The 23,751-nt window shown below is 44.8% G+C and overlaps 2 protein-coding genes across 3 annotated transcripts in view; one reads left to right on the top strand and one right to left on the bottom strand.

Annotated features, from left to right (window-relative positions):
• The window catches only part of LOC122938886 (E3 ubiquitin-protein ligase TRIM39-like), a 40,577-nt gene extending 33,332 nt beyond the window's left edge, over window positions 1-7,245 (bottom strand). The window contains exon 1 of the mRNA XM_044294742.1: window positions 7,212-7,245. The gene's annotated coding sequence lies outside the window, so the exon portion shown is untranslated. The remainder of the gene's footprint in view (window positions 1-7,211) is intronic.
• A 74-nt stretch (window positions 7,246-7,319) lies between these two features.
• Window positions 7,320-23,751, top strand: part of LOC122938774 (general transcription factor IIH subunit 4-like) — a 42,959-nt gene continuing 26,527 nt past the window's right edge. The window contains exons 1-7 of one of the 2 annotated variants that reach the window (XM_044294535.1): window positions 7,320-7,408; window positions 12,233-12,352; window positions 14,593-14,697; window positions 17,847-17,978; window positions 20,878-20,974; window positions 21,330-21,418; window positions 22,607-22,715. In XM_044294535.1, coding sequence (XP_044150470.1) covers window positions 12,234-12,352; window positions 14,593-14,697; window positions 17,847-17,978; window positions 20,878-20,974; window positions 21,330-21,418; window positions 22,607-22,715 — 651 coding nt within the window. In that variant the 5' untranslated portion in view covers window positions 7,320-7,408; window position 12,233. Of the gene's footprint in view, window positions 7,413-12,232; window positions 12,353-14,592; window positions 14,698-17,846; window positions 17,979-20,877; window positions 20,975-21,329; window positions 21,419-22,606; window positions 22,716-23,751 lie in introns of both variants that reach the window. The other variant, XM_044294537.1, reaches the window with a different exon arrangement.

Below are 23,751 nucleotides of genomic sequence, written 5' to 3' on the forward strand. Positions count from 1 at the left end.
TATTCTGAGAATTACAATATCATCAGCATCTAGCAATTCATTCACCATAATATGTTGCATAGAAAGGCAAATCTCATTCAATATTTGGTAACTCGCCCCTTACAAAGGTTAAAAGGAGTCCTGTCTCACTTTCAAGTTATATTCAGACTGACCAAAACAGGATGCTGGGGCCCACACACAGCAAAGTTAGAGATTTCAGGTGGCTGTTCAGTGGGTGCCACTGCGCCCCATAGTTCATCATCTGTAGGGCTCCGTTCCAATCACCATATTCCTCAATACAACAAATGTTTACTATATATTAGTAATTTTATATTTTATAGCGGATCCGCAAAACACGAAAGCTGCCCATGTGCCTTCCGCAACTTGCGGAACGGAACCGGCGTCCCATTGTAGAAATGCCTATTCTTGTCTGCAAAACTGAAAAGAATAGGACATTTTTTTTATTTATTTTTGCGGCGCCACAGAACAGAGCAACTGATGCGGACAGCAGTCCGTGTGCTGTCCGCATCTTTTGCGGCCCCATTGAAGTGAATGGGTCCACACTCAAGCTGCAAAAACTGCGGCTCGGATGCGGACCAGAACAACGGTCGTGTGTATGAGGCCTTAACTGCAGACTGTCAGCTTTAATTTAATTTACATCCAAATCAGGTGAACAGTGTAGGAATTACAACAGTTTGCATATGTGCCTCCCACTTGTTAAGGGACCAAAAGTAATGGGACAATTGGCTTCGCAGCTGTTCCATGGCCAGGTGAGTGTTATTCCCTCATTATCCCAATTACAATGAGCAGATAAAAGGTCCAGAGTTCATTTCAAGTGTGCTATTTGTATTTGGAATCTGTTGCTGTCAACTCTCAAGATGAGATCCAAAGAGCTGTCACTATCAGTGAAGCAAGCCATCATTAGGCTGAAAAAAAACAAAACAAACCCATCAGAGAGATAGCAAAAACATTAGGCCTGGCCAAAAGAACTGTTTGGAACATTAATAAAAAAGGAACGCACCGGTGAGCTCAGCAACACCAAAAGACCCGGAAGACAACTGTGGTGGATGACCAAAGAATTCTTTCCCTGGTGAAGAAAACACCCTTCACAACAGTTGGCCAGATCGAGAACACTCTCCAGGAGATAGGTGTATGTGTGTCAAAGTCAATAATCAAGAGAAGACAGAGGGTTCACCACAAGATGTAAACCATTGGTGAGCCTTAAAAACAGGAAGGCCAGATTAGAGTTTGCCAAACAACATCTAAAAAAGCCTTCACAGTTCTGGAACAACATCCTATGGACAGATGAGACCAAGATCAACTTGCACCAGAGCGATGGGAAGAGAAGAGTATGGAGAAGGAAAGGAACTGCTCATGATCCTAAGCATACCACCACATCTGTGAGGCAAGGTGGTGGTAGTGTCATGGCATGGGCATGTATGGCTGCCAATGGAACTGGTTCTCTTGTATTTATTGATGATGTGACTGCTGACAAAAGCAGCAGGATGAATTCTGAAGTGTTTTGGGCAATATAATCCGCTCATATTCAGCCATATGCTTCAGAACTCATTGGACGGCGCTTCACAGTGCAGATGGACAATGATCCAAAGCATACTGCAAAAGCAACCAAAGAGTTTTTTAAAGGAAAGAAGTGGAATGTTATGCAATGGCCAAGTCAATCACCTGACCTGAATCCGATTGAGCATCCATTTCACTTGCTGAAGACAAAACTGAAGGGAAAATGCCCCAAGAACAAGCAGGAACTGAAGACAGTTGCAGTAGAGACCTGGCAGAGCATCACTGGGGATGAGACCCAGTGTCTGGTGATGTCTATGCGTTCCAGACTTCAGGCTGTAATTGACTGCAAAGGATTTGAAAACAAGTATTAAAAAGTGAAAGTTTGATTTATGATTATTATTCTGTCCTATTACTTTTTGGTCCCATAACAAGTGGGAGGCACATATGCAAACTGTTGTAATTCCTTCACCATTCACCTGATTTGGATGTAAATACCCTCAAATTAAAGCTGACAGTCTGCAGTTAAAGCACATCTTGTCCGGTTCATTTCAAATCCATTGTGGTGGTGTATAGAGCCAAAAATGTTAGAATTGTGTCAATGTCCCAATATTTATGGACCTGACTGTATATAAATGGGCCATACCAAAAATACGGTGAAAATCTGTTCCGTGTAAAATGCCCTCAAAAGACAAGGAACTGCCTCCGACTGGAGAAGAAAACGTTCAGTCTCCAGAAGCATCAAAGCTTATTTACTGTGAATCTGTGGAATAGACTTCCATAGGACGTGGTCAAAGCAGGAACAGTGGACAGTTTTTTAAAAAGGGTTTAGATGAATTCTTAAAAAGTAAATGACATTACTACTTATGAAAATGTGTAGAAATCTGAATCTCACTTCCTTCTGGGATTCGCGTCCCCACTGATCCCTTGGTTGAACTTGATGGACTTATATCTTTTTTCAACCGTATTAACTGTATAACCTGGTCCCCATTCACTTCGACCAGAACACGACTGACAGAATGCATCTGCACATTGTGCAATGTTGTGCATTTATATGGATGCGGCTGATGTTGGCAAGACCATAGAAACAGTACTATCCGCCATATTCATTATCATGCCCACATTACCATGACGAGACCTTCATGTATTTAATATGGTTTATTTTAAATTTATATATTTTACTACCCGTCCCATAAATTTATATTGTACTACTGCTTCATACATTTATATATTTTACCGTCCACCTCATACATTCTTATTTTTTTTACTGTCCATTTGTCATAGTTATATACATTTTACCCTCTGTCACACATTTTAAATAAATAAATGCAAAAAAAAAAAAAAAAACAAGGTCAGAATATGTAGGGCCACTAAATGATGGTAATGGGGTGTTGGGCACTGGGGATCAAGAGAAGGCAGAGCTCCTAAATGTTTTTTTTTAGCTCTGCATATACAAAAGAAGAGGGGGCATCTCATGAGGGTGGAGCCACTGGTGTAAATACCTCAAAAAACATACTTAAAGGGGTATTCCTATTACAGAAAATTGTGGCATTACACCTACGCCGAGAACAGAGCCGGAAGAGCGGTGGCTGGAGGACACTCGGTTTCCAGGGGTTCGGCCACGGCCAAGTGCTCTCCCCGTAGTAGTGCACCTTGGCCACTGGTCCCATTCATTTCTATGGGGCTGACAGAAATAGCCGAGCCCGTGCTCGGATATTTTCGGCAGCCCCATAGAAATGGATGGAGGGCAGCTGCACATGCGCAGTGCACCCACCACCACCATTCCCCGCTCTGTTCTCGGTGTAGGAAGGAGAGGTGGGACCCGCACCTATCAGACAATGGGGGCATATCCTAGCGATATGCCCCCATTGTCAGGGATGGGAAAATCCCTCTAACTGGCTGACTGTAGATATGGTCCTTAAAGAGGACCTTTCATAGATTTTTTATTTATTTTTTCCATTAAATACTTATCTTTGCCGGGTGCCCCCGCTGATGCTGCCATCCTGCCTGTTTTTTTTTTTTTTTTTAATATCGCTTGTACGCCCCGCTGTGCCCCCCTGCTATTTTCCCGCTCAGTATGTGAATACTGAGCATCGGAACAGAGATGCCAGGGTTTCTCAATGGGCATCTCCTTCTCCCTGGCTGTGCCCCGATCCAATCACAGCGGAGAGCGTCACAGCCAGGAAGAAGGTGAGCTTTTTTTGCCTACCTGCCTATATATCTAAGTAGGGTATACATGAATCAGGTGACAGAGCCTCTTTAAATGTGCACTACAGAATGTTCACACCACATACACATAAACAAAGTCCATCTCTCACAGTTAGGGTCCATACATACACGTCCGTTGTTTCTTTCCTGATCTGTTCCGTTTTTTGCGGAACAGATCTGGACCAGTTCTGTACCCATTCATTTTCAATGGGTCCTAAAAAAAAAATCAGACATTGAGCTGTCCGATTTTTTTCAGGACCCATTGAAAATAAATGGGTACAGAACTGGTCCAGATCTGTTCCGCAAAAAACGGAACAGATCAGGAAAGAAACAACGGACATGTGAATGGACCCTTATCTGCAAAGTCGCGTGTGACTTCGTTGAATAACTTTGGTAGTTGATATTTAAAGAGGACCTTTCACCAGGATACATGTATTGAAATAGTTATGTTACCTTACAGTGCGGCCCCCAGTGATGTCTTTCCGCTTTATTTTTTTTTCAAAGGACCCCCCCCCTTTCATCCGCTGTGGTCCCCGTTTGTTTTGGCGCCTCTTATGCTAATGAGACTTGAATTTGTCCTGGGCGCGGTTATCTTTTCCCTGACTGCAAGCACATCCAATAAGAGCGCCCCGGCTCTAAGCCAGGGAGAAGGAGCTCAAGTTCTCGTGAGAATCGCAGCTCCTTCTCCCTGGCTAAGAGCGGGGAGCTCTGATTGAAAGCACTCCACTCGCAGCCAGGAAGAAGATAACCGCGCCCAGGACAAATTCAAGTCCCCGCCTAGTTGAACGGAATCGCCTCATTAGCATATGAGGCACCAAAACAAACGGGGACCACAGCGGATGAAGGGGGGGGGGGACCTTTGAAGAAAAAAATGCGGAAAGACATTACTGGGGACCGCACTGTAAGGTAATATAACTATTTCAATACATGTATCCTGGTGAAAGGTCGTCTTTAAATATCAACTACCAAAGTTATTCAACGAAGTCACACGAGACTTTGCAGATAACTGTGAGAGATGGAATTTGTTCACACCACATACACATAGAGAAACATTCTGTAGTACACATTTTTGTCCACAAGATGGCCGCAAGCCAGATGTTTGAGCCATGTGTGCATTCTTTTGTTAAAGGGACTCTGTCACCACTTTCTAACCCCCACTTTTAAAACTATAGTTCTGTCCATGGAGCCCCTGTGATTACAATGGTGTTGTTATATGCGAAATCCGCAGGCTCGTTTTGATTAAAAAAAACCTTTTATCTAACCTGTCACTCATGAGGATAAGGTGCCCAGGGCGTTTCTCCTGGTCTGAACATGCCGCCCGCCGCCGTTGGTGCCCAGCTCCTCCTCTGCCTTGAATTAGCGCCGCCTGAATGTGAAGAAATACGCCTCCGGCTCTCCCTCAGTCCCCCCTCCTTCTTTTCTAAGATCCCGCGCGTGCAGCAGTGTTCGCGTTATCGGGAGGTTGAGCGAAGTGCGCATGCGCACTTCGCTCAATGAGGCTGAATCGAAAAGTCCGCACGGGCGCATCAGGCACAGGCCTGTGCGCACGCGCGAAATTTTAGAAAAGGAGGGGGGACTGAGGGAGAGCCGGAGGCGTATTTCTTCACATTCAGGTGGCGCTGAAAGGATCAGAGGAGGAGCTGGGCACCAACGGCGGCGGCGGCATGTTCAGACCGGGAGAAACGCCCTGGGCACCTTATCCTCATGAGTGACAGGTTAGATAAAAGTTTTTTTTATCAAAACGAGCCTGCGGATTTCGCATATAACAACACCATTGTAATCACAGGGGCTCCATGGACAGAACTATAGTTTTAAAAGTGGGGGTTAGAAAGTGGTGACAGAGTCCCTTTAAGGTAAGGGCTCTTTCACACTTGCGTTGTCCGGATCCGGCGTGTACTCCACTTGCCGGAATTACACGCCGGATCCGGAAAAACACAAGTGTACTGAAAGCATTTGAAGACGGATCCGTCTTCAAAATGCTTTCAGTGTTACTATGGCACCCAGGACGCTATTAAAGTCCTGGTTGCCATAGTAGGAGCGGGGAGAGGTATACTTACCATCCGTGCGGCTCCCGGGGCGCTCCAGAGTGACGTCAGAGCGCCCCATGCGCATTGATGACGTGCCACGCGATCACGTCATCCATGCGCCTGGGGCGCCCTGACGTCACTCTGGAGCGCCCCGGGAGCCGCACGGATGGTAAGTATGCTGCTCCCCCGCTCCCAGCTACACTTTACCATGGCTGCCAGGACTTTAGCGTCCCGGCAGCCATGGTAACCACTCTAAAAAAGCTAAACGTCGTATCCGGCAATGCGCCGAAACGACGTTTAGCTTAAGGCCGGATCCGGATCAATGCCTTTCAATGGGCATTCATTCCGGATCCGGCCTTGCGGCAAGTCTTCAGTTTTTTTGGCATGCTGCGGTATTTTCTCCGGCCAAAAAACGTTCCGTTCCGGAACTGAAGACATCCTGATGCATCCTGAACGGATTTCACTCCATTCAGAATGCATTAGGATAATCCTGATCAGGATTCTTCCGGCATAGAGCCCCGACGACGGAACTCTATGCCGGAAGACAATAACGCAGGTGTGAAAGAGCCCTAAATAGGGGAGGGGTAAATGGGGATTACATCGCAGTGTTCAAATCTCCCTATGAAATCGGAGTTGAAATTGCAGAAACCACTCCTATCAGGTTAAGGAGCCAATAGTCTCTTCTTAAGGAAACACCCCTTTTGTGATGTCATGTCTGCTATTTAAGTCAATGTAATGTGAATAAAGTGCGCCTCTTCTACCATGGCTTGGGGGGGTGTGTGAGTGAGAAGATACTTTCATGAAACCACCTAGTGTGTCTGGTCCCAGGGCAAGCGTTAGGCTTGGGCCCCCCTTCCCTCAGTGCTTTGTGTGTCTTCTTATGCAGCACAAGGGTCTTTGGGCCCCCTCAGGCTCCTGCGCCTGATAGCGACTGCTACCTCTGCACCCCCTATAGCTACGCCCCTGGTCTGGTCTCATTCTGAAAGCAGTCTGGCACGTGCATACTTATACTTCTAATTCATTGGGCACCACACAAACAGGATGAGAAGCGCATGAACTGACTTCGGCTCATCAGAGCCCATACATTCTAGTACTGTAAGGAGACTAATCTCCGCACAGTATTTTTCCGAAATTTTTAATGAAGCGATTTCGGATATAGCATCACTTCGCTAATCATCGTTATTATTTATAATTTCAGGGTAAGTCTTTATGTATACTTCACTGTCTGCCCCATCTACCAGTGTACTTTGACACATCTCTATATTTTAGTGTACATTTATATAGGTTACAGTCTGCAGTCACATTACATATGCGCCTATACTCCGGCCTAGCAGCCAGCCACATGCACGCTCTAAACCCTGCGGCACACAGAACATGCACACAGTAATGCAGAGCCAGAACCTGCAGACCAGACGTATACACTGCGCTTCATCCCCTGCAAGTGACGCAGCGAAATATACAGTCACACTGAACGTCCTATACCTCTGCTCTCCGATGTATCTGGCGGCTTTGATGACGTAGGAGTCACGTGCTAAGGTCTCAGTCATGTGACTTACCTTCTATCGTATTCCTTTACAGTAGCACGGTCCTTCTGATCACGTGACATGCGAAGTCACGTGGTACCGGATCCCAAGCTGGCTGTTGTTCGGGGCTTTGCTGCTGCCGCTCTCTGCTGTGGCGTGGGTAATGGGGTGGACGGGGATTTCTCGGGATGGCTGCTAGTTTGTTTGCTGCAGAGGACACTGAATTAAGAGCAATTATCAGTTGCTAGTTTGCAGTGACTAGCTCGCGCTGTGTATACCCCAGTACAGGTTTATGTCACTGCTGGTCTCAGCAACCTGTCTGCTCTGAACAGTGAGAGCTGTGCTCTGATTGGTCGCTGGTTTTCTTTTAGACCAGACATATCAAACCAGCGGTGGCAAAACTACAACTCCCAGCATGCCCTGGCAGCTGTAGGCTGTTCGAGCATGATGGACGTTGTAGTTTAGACCGTTTCATAATTCTGTCCCTTAGGGCGAGCAGGCCAGACCTGGCATTGTCTTCTGCCTCTTTTCTATGTAGGACGGTGTCGGGTGTAATAGAATTTGTGTGTGTACAATGCTTGGCTTCTGAAGTGCCGTCATTATTTATATGTATTTCCACGATCACTCAAACGCAACCATTGATATCCAAATTCCTTGCTACCTGGAAAGAAATCTTGTGGGCGTCTCAGCTCTCTAGGACGTACCGTTCCTGAGATTCTCCAAAATGACCTGCATTATCAAAGCCTGCAAGTCTTTTACTCATATCCTAACTGCCATACACACGGGCACATGTCCCTTATCAGCCAATAGAAGCTCTCGGGTAGGGATCGACCGATATAGATTTTTTAGGGCCGATACCGATAATTTGTGAACTTTCAGGCCGATAGCCGATAATTTATACCGATACTCTGAATTTTCATTTTTGAAAAAAAAAATCCTACACATCTGCTGAAAATGAATATGTTAATCTTATATATATATATATATTTACCGTTTATTGCTCGGTCATGCAACTTACCACCCAAATGAATTTTACCTCCTTTTCTTCTCACTAATAGAGCTTTCATTTGGTGGTATTTCATTGCTGCTGACATTTTTACTTTTTTTGTTATTAATCGAAATTTAACGATTTTTTTTGCAAAAAAATGACATTTTTCACTTTCAGTTGTAAAATTTTGCAAAAAAACGACATCCATATATACATTTTTCGCAAAATGTATTGTTCTACATGTCTTTGATTAAAAAAAAAATGTTTGGGCAAAAAAAATAAAAAATGGTTTGGGTAAAAGTTATAGCGTTTACAAACTATCGTACAAAAATGTGAATTTCCGCTTTTTGAAGCAGCTCTGACTTTCTGAGCACCTGTCATGTTTCCTGAGGTTCTACAATGCCCAGACAGTACAAACACCCCACAAATGACCCCATTTCAGAAAGTAGACACCCTAAGGTATTCGCTGATGGGCATAGTGAGTTCATAGAGCTTTTTATTTTTTGTCACAAGTTAGCGGAAAATGATTTCTTATTTTTTTCTTACAAAGTCTCATATTCCACTAACTTGTGACAAGAAATAAAAACTTCCATGAACTCACTATGCCCATCACAAAATACCTTGGGGTGTCTTCTTTCCAAAATGGGGTCACTTGTGGGGTAGTTATACTGCCCTGGCATTTTAGGGGCCCAGATGCGTGAGAAGAAGTTTGAAATCAAAATCTGTAAAGAATGACCGGTGAAATCCGAAAGGTGCTCTTTGGAATGTGGGCCCCTTTGCCCACCTAGGCTGCAAAAAAGTGTCACACATCTGGTATCGCCGTACTCAGGAGAAGTTGGGGAATGTGTTTTGGGGTGTCATTTTACATATACCCATGCTGGGTGAGAGAAATATCTTGGCAAAAGACAACTTTTCCCTTTTTTTTTTTTTTTTTTTTTTTTTTTTTTATACAAAGTTGGCACTTGACCAAGATATTTCTCTCACCCAGCATGGGTATATGTAAAATGACACCCCAAAACACATTCCCCAACTTCTCCTGAGTACGGCGATACCACATGTGTGACACTTTTTTGCAGCCTAGATGCGCAAAGCGGCCCAAATTCCTTTTAGGAGGCCATTTTTAGACATTTGGATCCCAGACTTCTTCTCACACTTTAGGGCCCCTAAAAAGCCAGGGCAGTATAAATACCCCACATGTGACCCCACTTTGGAAAGAAGACACCCCAAGGTATTCAATGAGGGGCATGGCCAGTTCATAGAATTTAATTTTTTTATTTTTTTGGCACAAGTTAGCGGAAATTGATTTTTTTATTTTTATTTTTTTCTCAGTCTACCTTTCCGCTAACTTGGGACAAAAATTTCAATCTTTCATGGACTCAATATGCCTTTCACGGAATACCTTGGGGTGTCTTCTTTCCGAAATGGGGTCACATGTGGGGTATTTATACTGCCCTGGCATTTTAGGGGCCCTAAAGCGTGAGAAGAAGTCTGGAATATAAATGTCTAAAAAATTTTACGCATTTGGATTCCGTGAGGGGTATGGTGAGTTCATGTAAGATTTTATTTTTTGACACAAGTTAGTGGAATATGAGACTTTGTAAGAAAAAAAATAATAATAAATTTCCGCTAACCTGGGCCAAAAAAATTCTGAATGGAGCCTTACAGCGGGGTGATCAGCCCATATAGACTCATTGATCACCCCCCTGTCATTGATCACCCCCTTGTAAGGCTCCATTCAGACGTCCGTATGATTTTTACGGATCCACGGATACATGGATCGGATCCGCAAAACACATACGGACCTCTGAATGGAGCCTTACAGGGGGGTGATCAATGACAGGCGGGTGATCAGGGAGTCTATATGGGGTGATCATGGGTGATCAGGGGTTCATAAGGGGTTAATAAGTGACGGGGGGGGGGGGGGAGTGTAGTGTAGTGGTGTTTGGTGGTACTTTACTGAGCTACCTGTGTCCTCTGGTGGTCGATCCAAGCAAAAGGGACCACCAGAGGACCAGGTAGCAGGTATATTAGACGCTGTTATCAAAACAGCGTCTAATATACCTGTTAGGGGTTAAAAAAAAATCGCATCTCCAGCCTGCCAGCGAACGATCCCCGCTGGCAGGCTGGAGATCCACTCGCTTACCTTCTGTTCCTGTGAACGCGCGAGATGATGCACGGATACGTCCAGGAGGAATAAATCAACCGCCTCCCGGACGCATTCGTGCGTTAGGCGGTCGGGAGGCGGTTAAACAAACTTTTAGCCCGCTTAGGGACTAGAACCCTTGTCCTATTCACCCTGATAGAGCTCTATCAGGGTGAATAGGATCTCACACTGTCCCTGCTGCTCTGTGCTTTGTGCACACAGCAGCATGGAGCTTACCATGGCAGCCAGGGCTTCAATAGTGTCCTGGCTGCCATGGTAACCGATCGGAGCCCCAGGCTTACACTGCTGGGGCTCCGATCGGAGGAGGAGGGGAGAGGGCACCCTGTGGCCACTGCCACCAATGATTAATACTGGGGGGGCTTGGTTGGGGGGGCGCACTGCGCCACCAATGTGTTTAATGCTGGGGTGGGGGGCTGACTGCCCCACCAATGTTTTTAATACGGGGGTGGGGGGGCGCACTGCGCCACCAATGATTAATACTGGGGGGCTTGGGGGGGGGGGAGGGGCACACTGCGCCACCAATGAAGATAAATCTCTCATTTATTCATATACAGGAGGCGGGAGCTGGCTGCAGAATCACATAGCCGGCTCCCGACCTCTGAGCGGTAGCTGCGATCCGCGGGACCTGAGGGGTTAACTACCGCAGATCGCAGCTACAGCTCATAGAGGTCGGGAGCCGGCTATGTGATTCTGCAGCTCCCGCCTCCTGTTCAATTTGAATGAATGAGTAAGTTAACATCATTGGTGGCGCAGTGGCCACAGCCCCTCCCCTCCTCTTGTCCCCTGTCCTCCCATTGGCTGCAGCAGCACAGGGGGAGGGAGACATGGCTTCCTTCTCCCCTGTGCTGCTGAGAGCAGCGCGATCTGTGTTCCCCATACGCTATCGGAATATCGGCAAAATAGATGCCAATACCGATAACGGTCAAAATCCTGAATATCGGTATAAACCGATAATCGGTCGATCCCTACTCTCAGGCCCTTAGTCTTCACATACACACAGTTTTACTCCAGGTTTCCATAACAACCCAGCGATTTTTCTTCACTGCTGTAGGTCATCTTTAGGCTAGGGCTACGCGACGACAATTCACCCGACATATAGGGCACAACTACACTGCTACATGCATCCATCTTGGATGGATTTTTGGCGACTGTCAATTCGCAGTTGTAGCATGTCGCAGTGCGACACCATAGCCTGTTATTATAAAAACTGTTGTGCGATATTGGTACGACAAAATGTTGTGCGACACATGTCGTCATGTAGCCCTAGCCTTAAAGGGGCAGGGTGCTGTGGAGGTCACTTTTAAGGGGGCAGGGGCCACTATTAAAGGGGCAGCTGCTGTGGAGGTCACTGTTAAAGAGGCGTTCACTGTGGATGTTACTGTTAAGGGGCAGGCCACTGGGGAGGTCACTGTTAAGGGGGCAAAGGCCACTGCTGTGGAGGTCACTGTAAAGGCAGCAGAGTTCTGTAAGGTCACCGTTAAGGGGGCGGGCCCCTGAGGAGGTCACTCAAGGGAGTGGGTTGCTGTGAAACTCACTGTTAAAGGGGATGGGCTGCTGTGGAGGTCCCATTTTAAAGTGGCGGGGCACTGTGTGGGGGGCAGTATTAAGGTGTGGGGGACTGTGGGGTTCACTGTTAAAGGGGCGGGGTGCTGTAGAGGTCACTGTTATGGGGGATACTGTCTATCTTTTAACGACACACACAAACATTAAATAATATAGATGAAATATACCCGTGCGAAGCCGGGTCCTTCTGCTAGTAATCTCTATATGAAATCTAATTTTGTGATGTAATTGAAAACTAATGTTGTCCTTCCATTGGTGTTCACAGAATGAAGCTACAGCGAGTGCAACTGAAGTGCAAGAATCTGCATGAATTTCTTCAAGAACTGAGCCCAGGTGTCCTTGATCGACTGTACAATCATCCCGCTACATGTCTGGCTGTTTTTAGGTGAATTACCAAAGTATAACGAGGAGCTGTGATTGATTTTCTTAGTGACTGATCTCTAATGCCATACTTGAGAAAATGGGTAGAGACTCGGATTTAGGGCTTGTGCACACCGTATGTATTTTTCAGTCCGCAAATTACGGATTCTGTCCCATTTTCTTTGCAGACCCATTGAGTTTAATGGGTCTGTGGTCCACATTTTGTGGCCAGGTATAGGACATATTCTATCTTCTCGCGTAACGGACATATGGAAGCGGAAAGCACATGGATCATCAAAAGATAGAACATGCCAGCAAACTGCAGACCACTGACACACTGAAGTCAATTGGTCTGCAAAAACAAAAGCGGAAGGCACATGGAATGCATCCATATTTTGCGAATCTCGTGTGAATGTCATATGCATAAAACTTAAAAAAGGAGAGGATTACACACATGCATGACCACCCCTCTATCCTTTCTTAGGCCTCATGCACACGACCGTATGTATTTTGCTGTCCACAAAAAAACGGATCCGCAAAAAAAGGATGACGTCTGTGTGCATTCCGTATTTAACGGAACAGCTGGCCTTTAATAGAACAGTCCTATCCTTGTCCGTAATGCGGACAATAATAGGACACGTTCTGTTTTTTTGCGGAACAGAAACACACACATACGGAAAAGGAATGCATACGGAGTAACTTGCGTTTGTTTTTTGCGGCCCATTGAAATGAATGGTTCCTTATACGGTCTGCAAACAAACGGAACAGACATGGAAAGAAAATAAGTTTGTGTGCATGAGGCCTTACTCTTGATCTGGCCCCAGCCTTGTATGATGGAGCAGGATTCGGAGGAGTCTCTACTCCAAGTAGGTTGGAGTCCAAGAGAATATCCTTTGTATATGCAATACAGTAGGAAACCCTTTTAAGTGACACTCTGGAAATGTACAGGGCTGTATTGGTAGATAACCTCAGCTTCTTTTCACACGGTTTAAAGGGCATCTGTCAGCAGATTTGCTCCTATGAAACTGGCTGATCTGTGCTACCTCTAAACTGCGTGGGTGCGCGGCCACGCAGCCGTGCAGCAATTATTGTGCCCCAGCTCACAAGTTTATAATATCCACTCAACACGCCTCTCACCCTGCTGGCAAAATGCCCACACTCATGATGACTTTACATTACGTCCTCGTTCTGTGTGCAACTCATTAGGATTTGGAGAATTGGCAGAGGGATAGCAGAGAGAGGCTGGTGCTGCTACGGGGGGGCTCATACCATGAAGAGATCATGGCACCAAGGCTGATGGAGCAGGACAGGTTGGTCATTGGCTAGTGTCAGGACATTCCTGCGCGGTGCTCCAAGCTGGCCACACCTCCTTCCTCATGCCTTACTGCTGCTACTGGAAGAGGAGAACATGTGCAGCGCTGCAATAGATGGGAAAAGACGATGGGACGGCATCTTCTTAGATCTAGCCCCCCAGACCTCTCCAAATTGTTAAAACGGCGTGTGAGATCCCCAAGGGCCAAGCCAAGTAATTGTAAGTATTCATGGGCAGTATTTTTCATGTCAGAGTATTCATAGACTGTACCGCACAATATACAGTATACCTCCACATTGTGTAGGGGTTATAGTGTATATTGTACAGCATGGCGCAGGGGTTATATTTTCCGGCATCGTGTAACTTCCATACATTTGCCGTACAATATACAGTATAGTTCATTCACCATGTCGTACAATATACAGTAGAACACCTAAACTGTGGGATTATGCTATATATTGTATGGATTATAATGTATATTGTACGACATGGTGTATGGATTATAATGTATATTGTACGACATGGTGTATGAAATATAATGTATATTGTACAGCATGGTGCAGGGAATATACTGCATATTGTATGGCATGGTATATGGATTATAATGTATATTATACAGCATGGCGCAGGGGTTAAACTGTATTCTCTTGAATGTGACAATTAAGTTTTCATATCACCCACCTTTGATGGTGCTGTGCCCAGCTCTGAGCAAACCCTGCTCAGCAGCTGCCAAGTCTTAGAGGTAACACTGCCTGTTCCATGTGCACCTGGCAGCTGAAGGCGTCTGTGTTGGTCCCATGTTCATATGTGCCCACATTGCTGAGAAAAATTATGTTTTAGTATATGCAAATGAGCCTCTAGGAGCTGTAAATCTGTTTACAATGATGGTGAACGATTGTTTTCTTTAGTCATAATTCTTTGATTATAAGTTTTCACGGTTTTATGTTTCTCAGGGAACTCCCAGGCCTTGCCAAGAACTATGTGATGCGCATGCTGTTTCTTGAACAGCCATTGCCCCAAGCAGCTGTAGCTTTGTGGGTGAAGAAAGAAAGCCATAAGTAAGAAATGTATACTGATTGACTAACACAAAGGGCTTTTAGTTTGCAGTTTTGGTTTGTTATAGCATGGCAGTTGGCAATGCATGATTGAGGCCATATATAGGTTTTGAATGTTTTTATCGGGTTATTCAGAGGCTAGTTTAGCTACAATGCCAACAAGACCGGAGGTGGTCTGGGCCTCCCTGATATTAAACAGTATTACATAGCGCTCCCCCTGCAAAGATGGCTCGAACTGGCAGCCACCACCCCGACAGATCCATGCCACATATCAGATTTAAGGATGTTGGGCCCTACATACTCAAAAATACTGTGGTTACCAGACCACAAAGATATCCAGGCCTTCTCCTAATACATTGGTACAAGGCACTGTTATGGTACGGAAATCCCTTCAACATTCCAATACAATCCTAAAGGGTATCTCGCCACTTCTACCGGCTCGTCTGATCCCACATGCCGTAAAAAGAGACCGATAATTATGAGATCATTCTGGTAAAAACTAAAAGATGTGAGTGTAGCTACCAGACTTCACTAAACTACTAACATTCCTTACACCATCAGAAGTCAATTTCCTGCAATTTGAACACTTCAAAGCCACACTATATCCCATAATCAAGTCAACAGACCATTATCATGGTTTGAACAATTAATCCTCCTCCACGAAAGCAAGAAGCAAAAACTATCTTCTCTCTACTCGCATCTTTCACTCACTAGTTCAGCGGACCCTCCTCCTTTTCTGAAGGCTTGGGAAAAAGAATTGGACATAACGCTATCCGAAGAAGATATAAGATTTATACTGCTGCACTGTCTCGGCTTCTCAACATGTGTTAAAATACAAGAAAATCATTACAAGCTCTTATCCAGATGGTATAAAACCCCTGACCTGCTATATAGAATGGGATTATCAGTCTCGAATAAATGTTGGAGATGCCAGTCGCAAGTTGGAACCTTGAGCCATATTTGGTGGTCGTGCCCGGTGGTTAGCTCCTTCTGGACAGAAATCCAAAAGTATATACGGGCACTTGACCCATCAAACATAACTCTGACAGCAGGATTGGTACTATTGGCTCTACCTTCACAACATCATCGACCTTCCAGAGGCTCTTTGATAACGTACTTATTAGCAGCGGCTAAAAGCTTAATCCCACCGTTATGGCTGCAACCCCAAACACCTTCTGAACAACGATGGTTTCAAAAAACACACCAAATCTGTCGTACGGAGGAGGTGACCAGTTGGCGGACCAATAGGCATGATTCTTTCCTAAAAATATGGGACCCCTGGTTGCAATACACCAAAATGGCTAACTGACTCAGTATCTACATTCTATATCATTATCTACCCAGATGTAATGGCATATTAGGTTGACAGGTGTACAGTACCTGACTGAAATTGGGCATACAGTTATGATGGAGACATCTCACGCCACAGATTGCAATAATTTTTAGGAGAGTCGTGCATATAGCAAGGGATGCTAATATAACACCATATACACTCACCTAAAGAATTATTAGGAACACCTGTTCTATTTCTCATTAATGCGATTATCTAGTCAACCAATCACATGGCAGTTCCTTCAATGCATGTAGGGTTGTGGTCCTGGTCAAGACAATCTCCTGAACTCCAAACTGAATGTCAGAATGGGAAAGAAAGGTGATTGAAGCAATTTTGAGCGTGGCATGGTTGTTGGTGCCAGACGGGCCGGTCTGAGTATTTCACAATCTGCTCAGTTACTGGGATTTTCACGCACAACCATTTCTAGGGTTTAAAAAGAATGGTGTGTAAAGGAAAAAACATCCAGTATGCGGCAGTCCTGTGGGCGAAAATGCCTTGTTGATGCTAGAGGTCAGAGGAGAGTGGGCCAACTGATTTAAGCTGATAGAAGAGCAACGTTGACTGAAACCACTCGTTATAACCGAGGTATGCAGCAAAGCATTTGTGAAGCCACAACGCACACAACCTTGAGGCGGATGGGCTACAACAGCAGAAGACCCCACCGGGTGCCACTCATCTCCACTACAAATAGGAAAAAGAGGCTACAATTTGCACGAGCTCACCAAAATTGGACTGTTGAAGACTGGAAAAATGTTGCCTGGTCTGATGAGTCTCGATCTCTGTTGAGACATTCAAATGGTAGAGTCCGAATTTGGCGTAAACAGAATGAGAACATGTATCCATCATGCCTTGTTACCACTGTGCAGGCTGGTGGTGTAATGGTGTGGGGGATGTTTTCTGGGCACACTTTAGGCCCCTTAGTGCCAATTGGCCATCGTTTAAATGCCATGGGCTACCTGAGCATTGTTTCTGACCATGTCCATCCCTTCATGGCCACCATGTACCCATCCTCTGATGGCTACTTCCAGCAGGATAATGCACCATGTCACAAAGCTCGAATAATTTCAAATTGGTTTCTTGAACATGACAATGAGTTCACTGTACTAAAATGGCCCCCACAGTCACCAGATCTCAACCCAATAGAGAATCTTTTGGGATGTGGTGGAACGGGAGCTTCGTGCCCTGGATGTGCATCCCTCAAATCTCCATCAACTACAAGATGCTATCCTATCAATATGGGCCAACATTTCTAAAGAATGCTATCAGCACCTTGTTGAATCAATGCCACATGGAATTAAGGCAGTTATGAAGGCAAAAGGGGTCCAACACCGTATTAGTATGGTGTTCCTAATAATTCTTTAGGTGAGTGTAGTTCCACGGCATATCCACAAGAACTGACCCATTTCTTCTCTACATGTAGAAGGAACTCAGAAGAATAGTGAAATAAGGCAAAGTTTTTCTATTTTCTCCTGTTCCTCTTTCACTAATCACCCAGATCTGCCCAGAACTGTCATATGTAGTATGCAGTATTACCATCTCATAGGTTATCTTTGTGGGAACCTGAAACGCTATGCATTGTCATCTTACCATAATGTGCATGAATGGGTCTTGAATAAGGCATAAGGAAGACACTGACAAGGCAATGTTGGACAATGTTTAATTTTTTACTTTGTTCTATTTTACCTTCTTTTATCACGAATTCTCACAAAATGTCTAATTCCTATTTGATTTACACATACAACATAATTGTCTATTGTTTTGTTTAAAAACTGATTTGACAAAAGAATAATGCATGGCTTTATTTCATTTAATGCCCTAGGGAACATGAGGAGAACACACAGATTCTGTCTGGACTGCGACTGTGGCACACGCAGCAACTTCCTGGGGGGCTACAAGGACTCATTCTAAATCCAATTTTCAGAGAAAATCTGAAAATTGCTCTGCTGGGCGGGTAAGGACAATTACCTTTCTTACACTCGTTTTCACATATTCATGAATTTGCGGATGATTGTCAGCTTTCTTCCTAGCGTAAAAGTGGCGACCTATTCCCTTTTACACAGAAAGTTCATACAACCCGGCATACATGTTCTAGGACAGGGCTGCCCACCCTGCGACCATCCAGCTGATTCAAAACTACAACTCCCAGGATGCCCGGACATCCTACAGCAGGGCATTCTGGGAGTTGTAGTTTTACAACAGCTGGAGAGCTACAGGTTGAGCATCCCTGTTCTAGGAGAAATACCCAAGGTTATTCCTGATATGCATAGAGGCATTCGACACTCATAATGTCAGTCCAGTATTACAAAGCCAACACAGCAATGTTTTGCTGTCTGGCCCATATGGGCATTATATACTTCTTTTACCTTGTTCTGCAGTATAGAGATTGCTGATAAACTTGTACTGTACACTCTGGCTTGTGATATTCCAATTATCAGTATGTTCAGTGAATTAAAGGGGTTGATCCATCTTGGACATTGGGGGCATGTCGGTAGGATATGCAACCAATGTCTGATTTTCTATAGAACAGAGCCCGCAAAGTGCAGGAGTGCGCACCGCACGTGTGCCTCCGCCCTCCATACGTTTTTACAGCAGTGCCAAAAATAGACGAGTGGTGCACTTGGCTATTTTTGAAAGTCCCATTGAAATGAATTGAAAACGCATCACGCAAGCGCCGCCACCGCTCCATTCACTTCTATGAAGCTGACGGAAATAGCCAAGTCAGTGCTCAGCTATTTTCGTCGGTCCCATAGAAATGAATGGAGGTTGGTTGCCCATGTGGAGTTCGCCCTCCTGTGCTTTGCAGGCTGTGTTCTAAGGATAGTTGCTATCAGACATTGGGGCATATCACTGGGATATGCCCCAATGTCCATAAATGAGCCAACCCCTTTAATTCCAATATTAGTAAATGCGGTTGCATCTAGGGCTGCAGCTAACGATTATTTGAATAATCGATTAGTTGCCGATTAATCTCTACGATTAATCGGGAAAAACGACAAAATTACAAAACAGAGAGGTTTATATGATCTTACTTGAAAAATTATGTTCAAAGGCCATATTAAAACAAATTGTGGACGACACTATTATGGGGGATCTGTGGACGACACTATTATGGGGGATCTGTGGACGACACTATTATGGGGGATCTGTGGACGACACTATTATGGGGGATCTGTGGACGACACTATTATGGGGGATCTGTGGACGACACTATTATGGGGGATCTGTGGACGACACTATTATGGGGGATCTGTGGACGACACTATTATGGGGGATCTGTGGACGACACTATTATGGGGGATCTGTGGACGACACTATTATGGGGGATCTGTGGACGACACTATTATGGGGGATCTGTGGACGACACTATTATGGGGGATCTGTGGACGACACTATTATGGGGGATCTGTGGACGACACTATTATGGGGGATCTGTGGACGGCGTAGTTATGGAGAGGGGGATATGTGCACTGTTATGGGCATAACAGTGCACAGATCCCCCTTCCCATAGCAGTGCCATACACAGACCCCCCCTCCTCCCCATAGCAGTGCTATACACAGACCCCCCTCCCCATAGCAGTGCTATACACAGACCCCCCTTCCCATAGCAGTGCCATAGACAGATCCCCCCCTTCCCCCTACCCCCTAACAGCCCCGGCCCCGATGCTTGCATCTTTATTTTACCTTTTTACAATGACGCTCCCGCTCCTGTAACAGCCAGGCAGAGCGGACGGCGGCGTAACGTCACTCAATCACGTGACGCGCCCGCTCCGCCCACTTCATGAATGAAGGAGGCGGAGCAAGCGTGTCACGTGAGTGAGTGACGTTACGCCGCCGTCCGCTCTGCCTGGCTGTTACAGGAGCGGGAGCGTCATTGTAAAAAGGTAAAATAAAGATGCAGCGACCGCCCGCCCGCCCGAATAGCAACGAATCGGCGATTATTCGATAACTGGATTCGTCGACAACGAATCCAGTTATCGAATATAATCGATTACATCGATTAATCGTTGCAGCCCTAGTTGCATCACAACAGGATATAAGTCGGGAACCTCTTCTATAATTCCAACACTTTATTGGCTTATATTATGGAGACATATGGTAATAAGAAATAAGGAAATGAGATGAAACTAGAAAATAACAATGCAGTAACTTTTGACTATTATTTTCAAGACATTTTTTTTTAAATGACTACAATAATACTTATGTGATTTTAATTTTGCATGTTGGCCTCCAACCAGGGGCTCAATACCCCGGTTCACCCTCGAATATGGCCATATGCTCTTATTATAATGCAGCATCCACAGTGACAATATTGCGGACATATCCTAACCTCTCAATGGTGTCCGTTTGGATATTATAATTCAGCGTGTCAAATCTCACAATAAAATATCTGCAAATTTCTTCACGTGTCCCTATCTGTCTTTTTAATTAAATGTGGCTTCTGACCACCACTTAAGAGTTGAATATGTCTGACAAAGTCCAAAAGGTTGAAGCCCGTTAATCAAAAATCTCTTCTAGGCTCATGCACACGCAGCAGATTACATGTGGATTTTCAGCAGACCCACAGAGTAATGCAGTAACGGCGAAACCTATGCGTTTAAAAAATATCAACTTGAGTTTGCGAACGAAAATTCACGTGCTGTGCGGATTTTCATGTTGAGTTGCATTGCAAAGGGTAAAATCCGATGCAAATCCTTGACCAAATCAGCATGTCGCATTCTAATTTTGATCTGGATTTGTCACGGAAACGCACATTGCATGTAGCCGAAGTCCTTTATTTATTTATTTATTTATTTATTTATTTATTTATTTATTTCTAATTAATAATCATTCATTATGTTCTCTCTTCATAGAGGAAAAGCTTGGTCAGATGATGGCAGTCTTCTCGGTCCTGATAAACATGGAAAGGATGTCCTTTCTCTGGATAAATATGCAGAGAGCAGATGGGAGGTGAAGTGACATGCTAAGTAAACTTGTTCTGCTGATCGTACTCTGACATCCAACCACTGTACTGTTCATAGTACAAATTCATTTGATTTTCTTCTCTGGAGAATCTCTATACAGATGCATTGATGGTTGGATGTATTAGCAATGACTTGGTTCAGAGAGATTGTAATGTAAGTTTATCATAATGAATTGGATCCCTACTGTAAATGGCCAGTAGGACACACATTAAAAAGTATGTATTGCTACCCGAAATCATATACTAACGATGGTGTAAAAGTTGTACCTTATGCTTTGTACACTCCTGCTTTCTGCTTATCGATAATCGTAATGTTTAACGCTTACATCCTATTATTTGTAGGTTATTTTGCAGTTCATGGTTGGGTCACCTAGTGCTACCGTTAGCCAGGATTTGGCACAGCTCCTCATTCAAGCTGGTCTCATGAAAAGGTAGTCCTGTGTTTTGGCTTTGTCCGTGGCTAACAAGTCTCTTCCTGTGGCTACCACAGCCACAGCACTTAGGCAAAGGCCAAAGGTTAACCTGCAGTCTATTGACTTACACTGACCTAAGGCTGTCAGGGGAAATTCAGTAGATTCCACATCTTACAGCGACACACAGCCTTATAAATCATTATAACACTGTGCGATCCGGTCAGTGGAGCAGGGTTCAGAGTCGAACTCACTTCCAGACGCAGTGAGTTTCTTGCACTGAACTCACTGTTGTGTGTCTGCCCTTACATTGTCATCTTGGGTCCATGGGGCTTGAGGCAGGCGGCATAAAGCTGAACAGGGCTGCTGGGGCCAGGAAGGAGCACACTTCATTTTTTGTCTCTTCCTTGTGAGTATTTGTATAACACTGATTTATAATGCTGTGTAACCCTGAGAGTCCTGGAATCTATTCCAGGACTCTGAGTCGCACAGTATTATAAATCATTATAATGGTATGTGATCCTGTCAGAGGAGCGAAGGTCAGAACGAGACCTCACACTGACACACGCTGTGAGTTTCTCACATTGAACTCGCTCGTGTGTCTGGCCTAACACATCAGGTCCTTGTCACAGTAGTAAGTTAATCACCTGGACAGACCCTATCAAATTGCAGAAAACACATAAGAAGGAATACACAGTTCCTACTGTAGGTTAGGTTAAAGGGATTCTACACCTTTTTCTTACTGATGATCTATGCTTTGGATTGGTCATCAGCATCTGATCGGCGGGGTTCCGACACCAGTGACCCCCACCGATCAGCTGTTTGAGAAGGCAGTGGCGTCCGCAGTATCGGCATGGCTTGTTGCTGCTTCCAGCAGGCCAGTGACTTCACGACTATGTCATGTGGTCTGGGTGGAGCTCAGCCCCAATGGAGTGATCGCCGGGGGTCATCTGTAACAAAAACGTTATCCGAGTTGCTCCTCTATCCCAATCGACACGTGATCCTAGCCAGGCTTTAGAACCTGCAGCTAATCCATGAGTTTGAAAATCTCTATCGCTTTGAGTTCTAAAACCAGGCTAGGAACACATGCCCAATGTACGGCACGTGATCCTGGAAGTGACCGCCGCATGGGATTGTGGTGCAACCGGGATAAACCCTTTAACGATTGTGACAAATGATACCTTTTTATGTTTTGTGTTATTTCTGCAGTGACGCTGGAGAAGCACCTAGTATTTCTTCCGCCGGATTTCAATTTTTGCTTCTGGACACATCATCTCAGCTGTGGTATTTTATGCTTCAGTACCTTAAATCAGCAGAGGCAAGTATAGGCCTCAGTTTGTGTTATAGTATTGTGCATTGATTGCATTCATAGTTAAAGGGGTTGCCTGAAATTTTATAACATTTCTGGGAGTTGTGATAAAAAAAACGAATGCTCACCATTCAATCCCTTGCCGCTCCAGCTCCATCATTCTGGTGTCCCCACCAATCCTGCAACAATGATGTCACGTACATCATTCATTACTCCAGTGCAGTCATTCACTGGCCTCTGGTCAATTGATGCACATGTGAGTGTCACGGCTGAGGCCAGTTATTGGCACAGGGGTCACGTGTGTTATATGCGTGATGTCATCATTGCAGAACCACCAGTGCAGCAGAGGTGATTGAAATGATGATTAAACGTTTGTTTTATTTAGTTTTTTTTTTATGACTTTGCCTGTCCTTAGCCACATTTTCGGAAAATGTTTAGAATTTTTACAGTGAATATACTATAAAGACATGTAAAATCAAAATCTCCCCACTTCTTGTTTGTGTAGTCCACTTATAAACCCGTAAGGACATTTGTAAATGTTCTGCAGGATTAGCAAGCTGGCAAACATTTATATAGCCACACTAAGCTGGCCACTATCGACAGGATGTGCCGCATGAAGATGCAATCACCCGATGAACGAGCTTGTCCGTTCGGCCCGTTTAAAAATCTTCATGTACAAAAATTGCTGCTGATTGGACTTGCAGAACAGAGTAGTCGGCAAATGGATGAGTTTTTACATATCTCATCCATGTGCTGTGGAAATTTCCTGCGTTGAAATTCACCTGCAGGGCAGATTTTTTAATCTGAGTACACGCTACCATCAGCAGAGACATGTTGTTGTTGTAGGGTTGTGGCCATGCAACAGTTGAGAAGTGTCCATGGTGTGGCAAGAACCGCACAGACCTGCAAACTTAGGCGGTATTCGCGCTACTCAATAAAAATGTTTAGCTTTTCATTGGGCATTGTTAATAGCCACACAGTTCTGTGGGTTACTACACGGCCATTAACAATGCACAGTGAAAAAGCAATCCATGTTTAATGAGTT

This window comes from Bufo gargarizans, chromosome 5, assembly GCF_014858855.1.
Source record: "Bufo gargarizans isolate SCDJY-AF-19 chromosome 5, ASM1485885v1, whole genome shotgun sequence".
Taxonomy (NCBI): domain Eukaryota; kingdom Metazoa; phylum Chordata; class Amphibia; order Anura; family Bufonidae; genus Bufo; species Bufo gargarizans.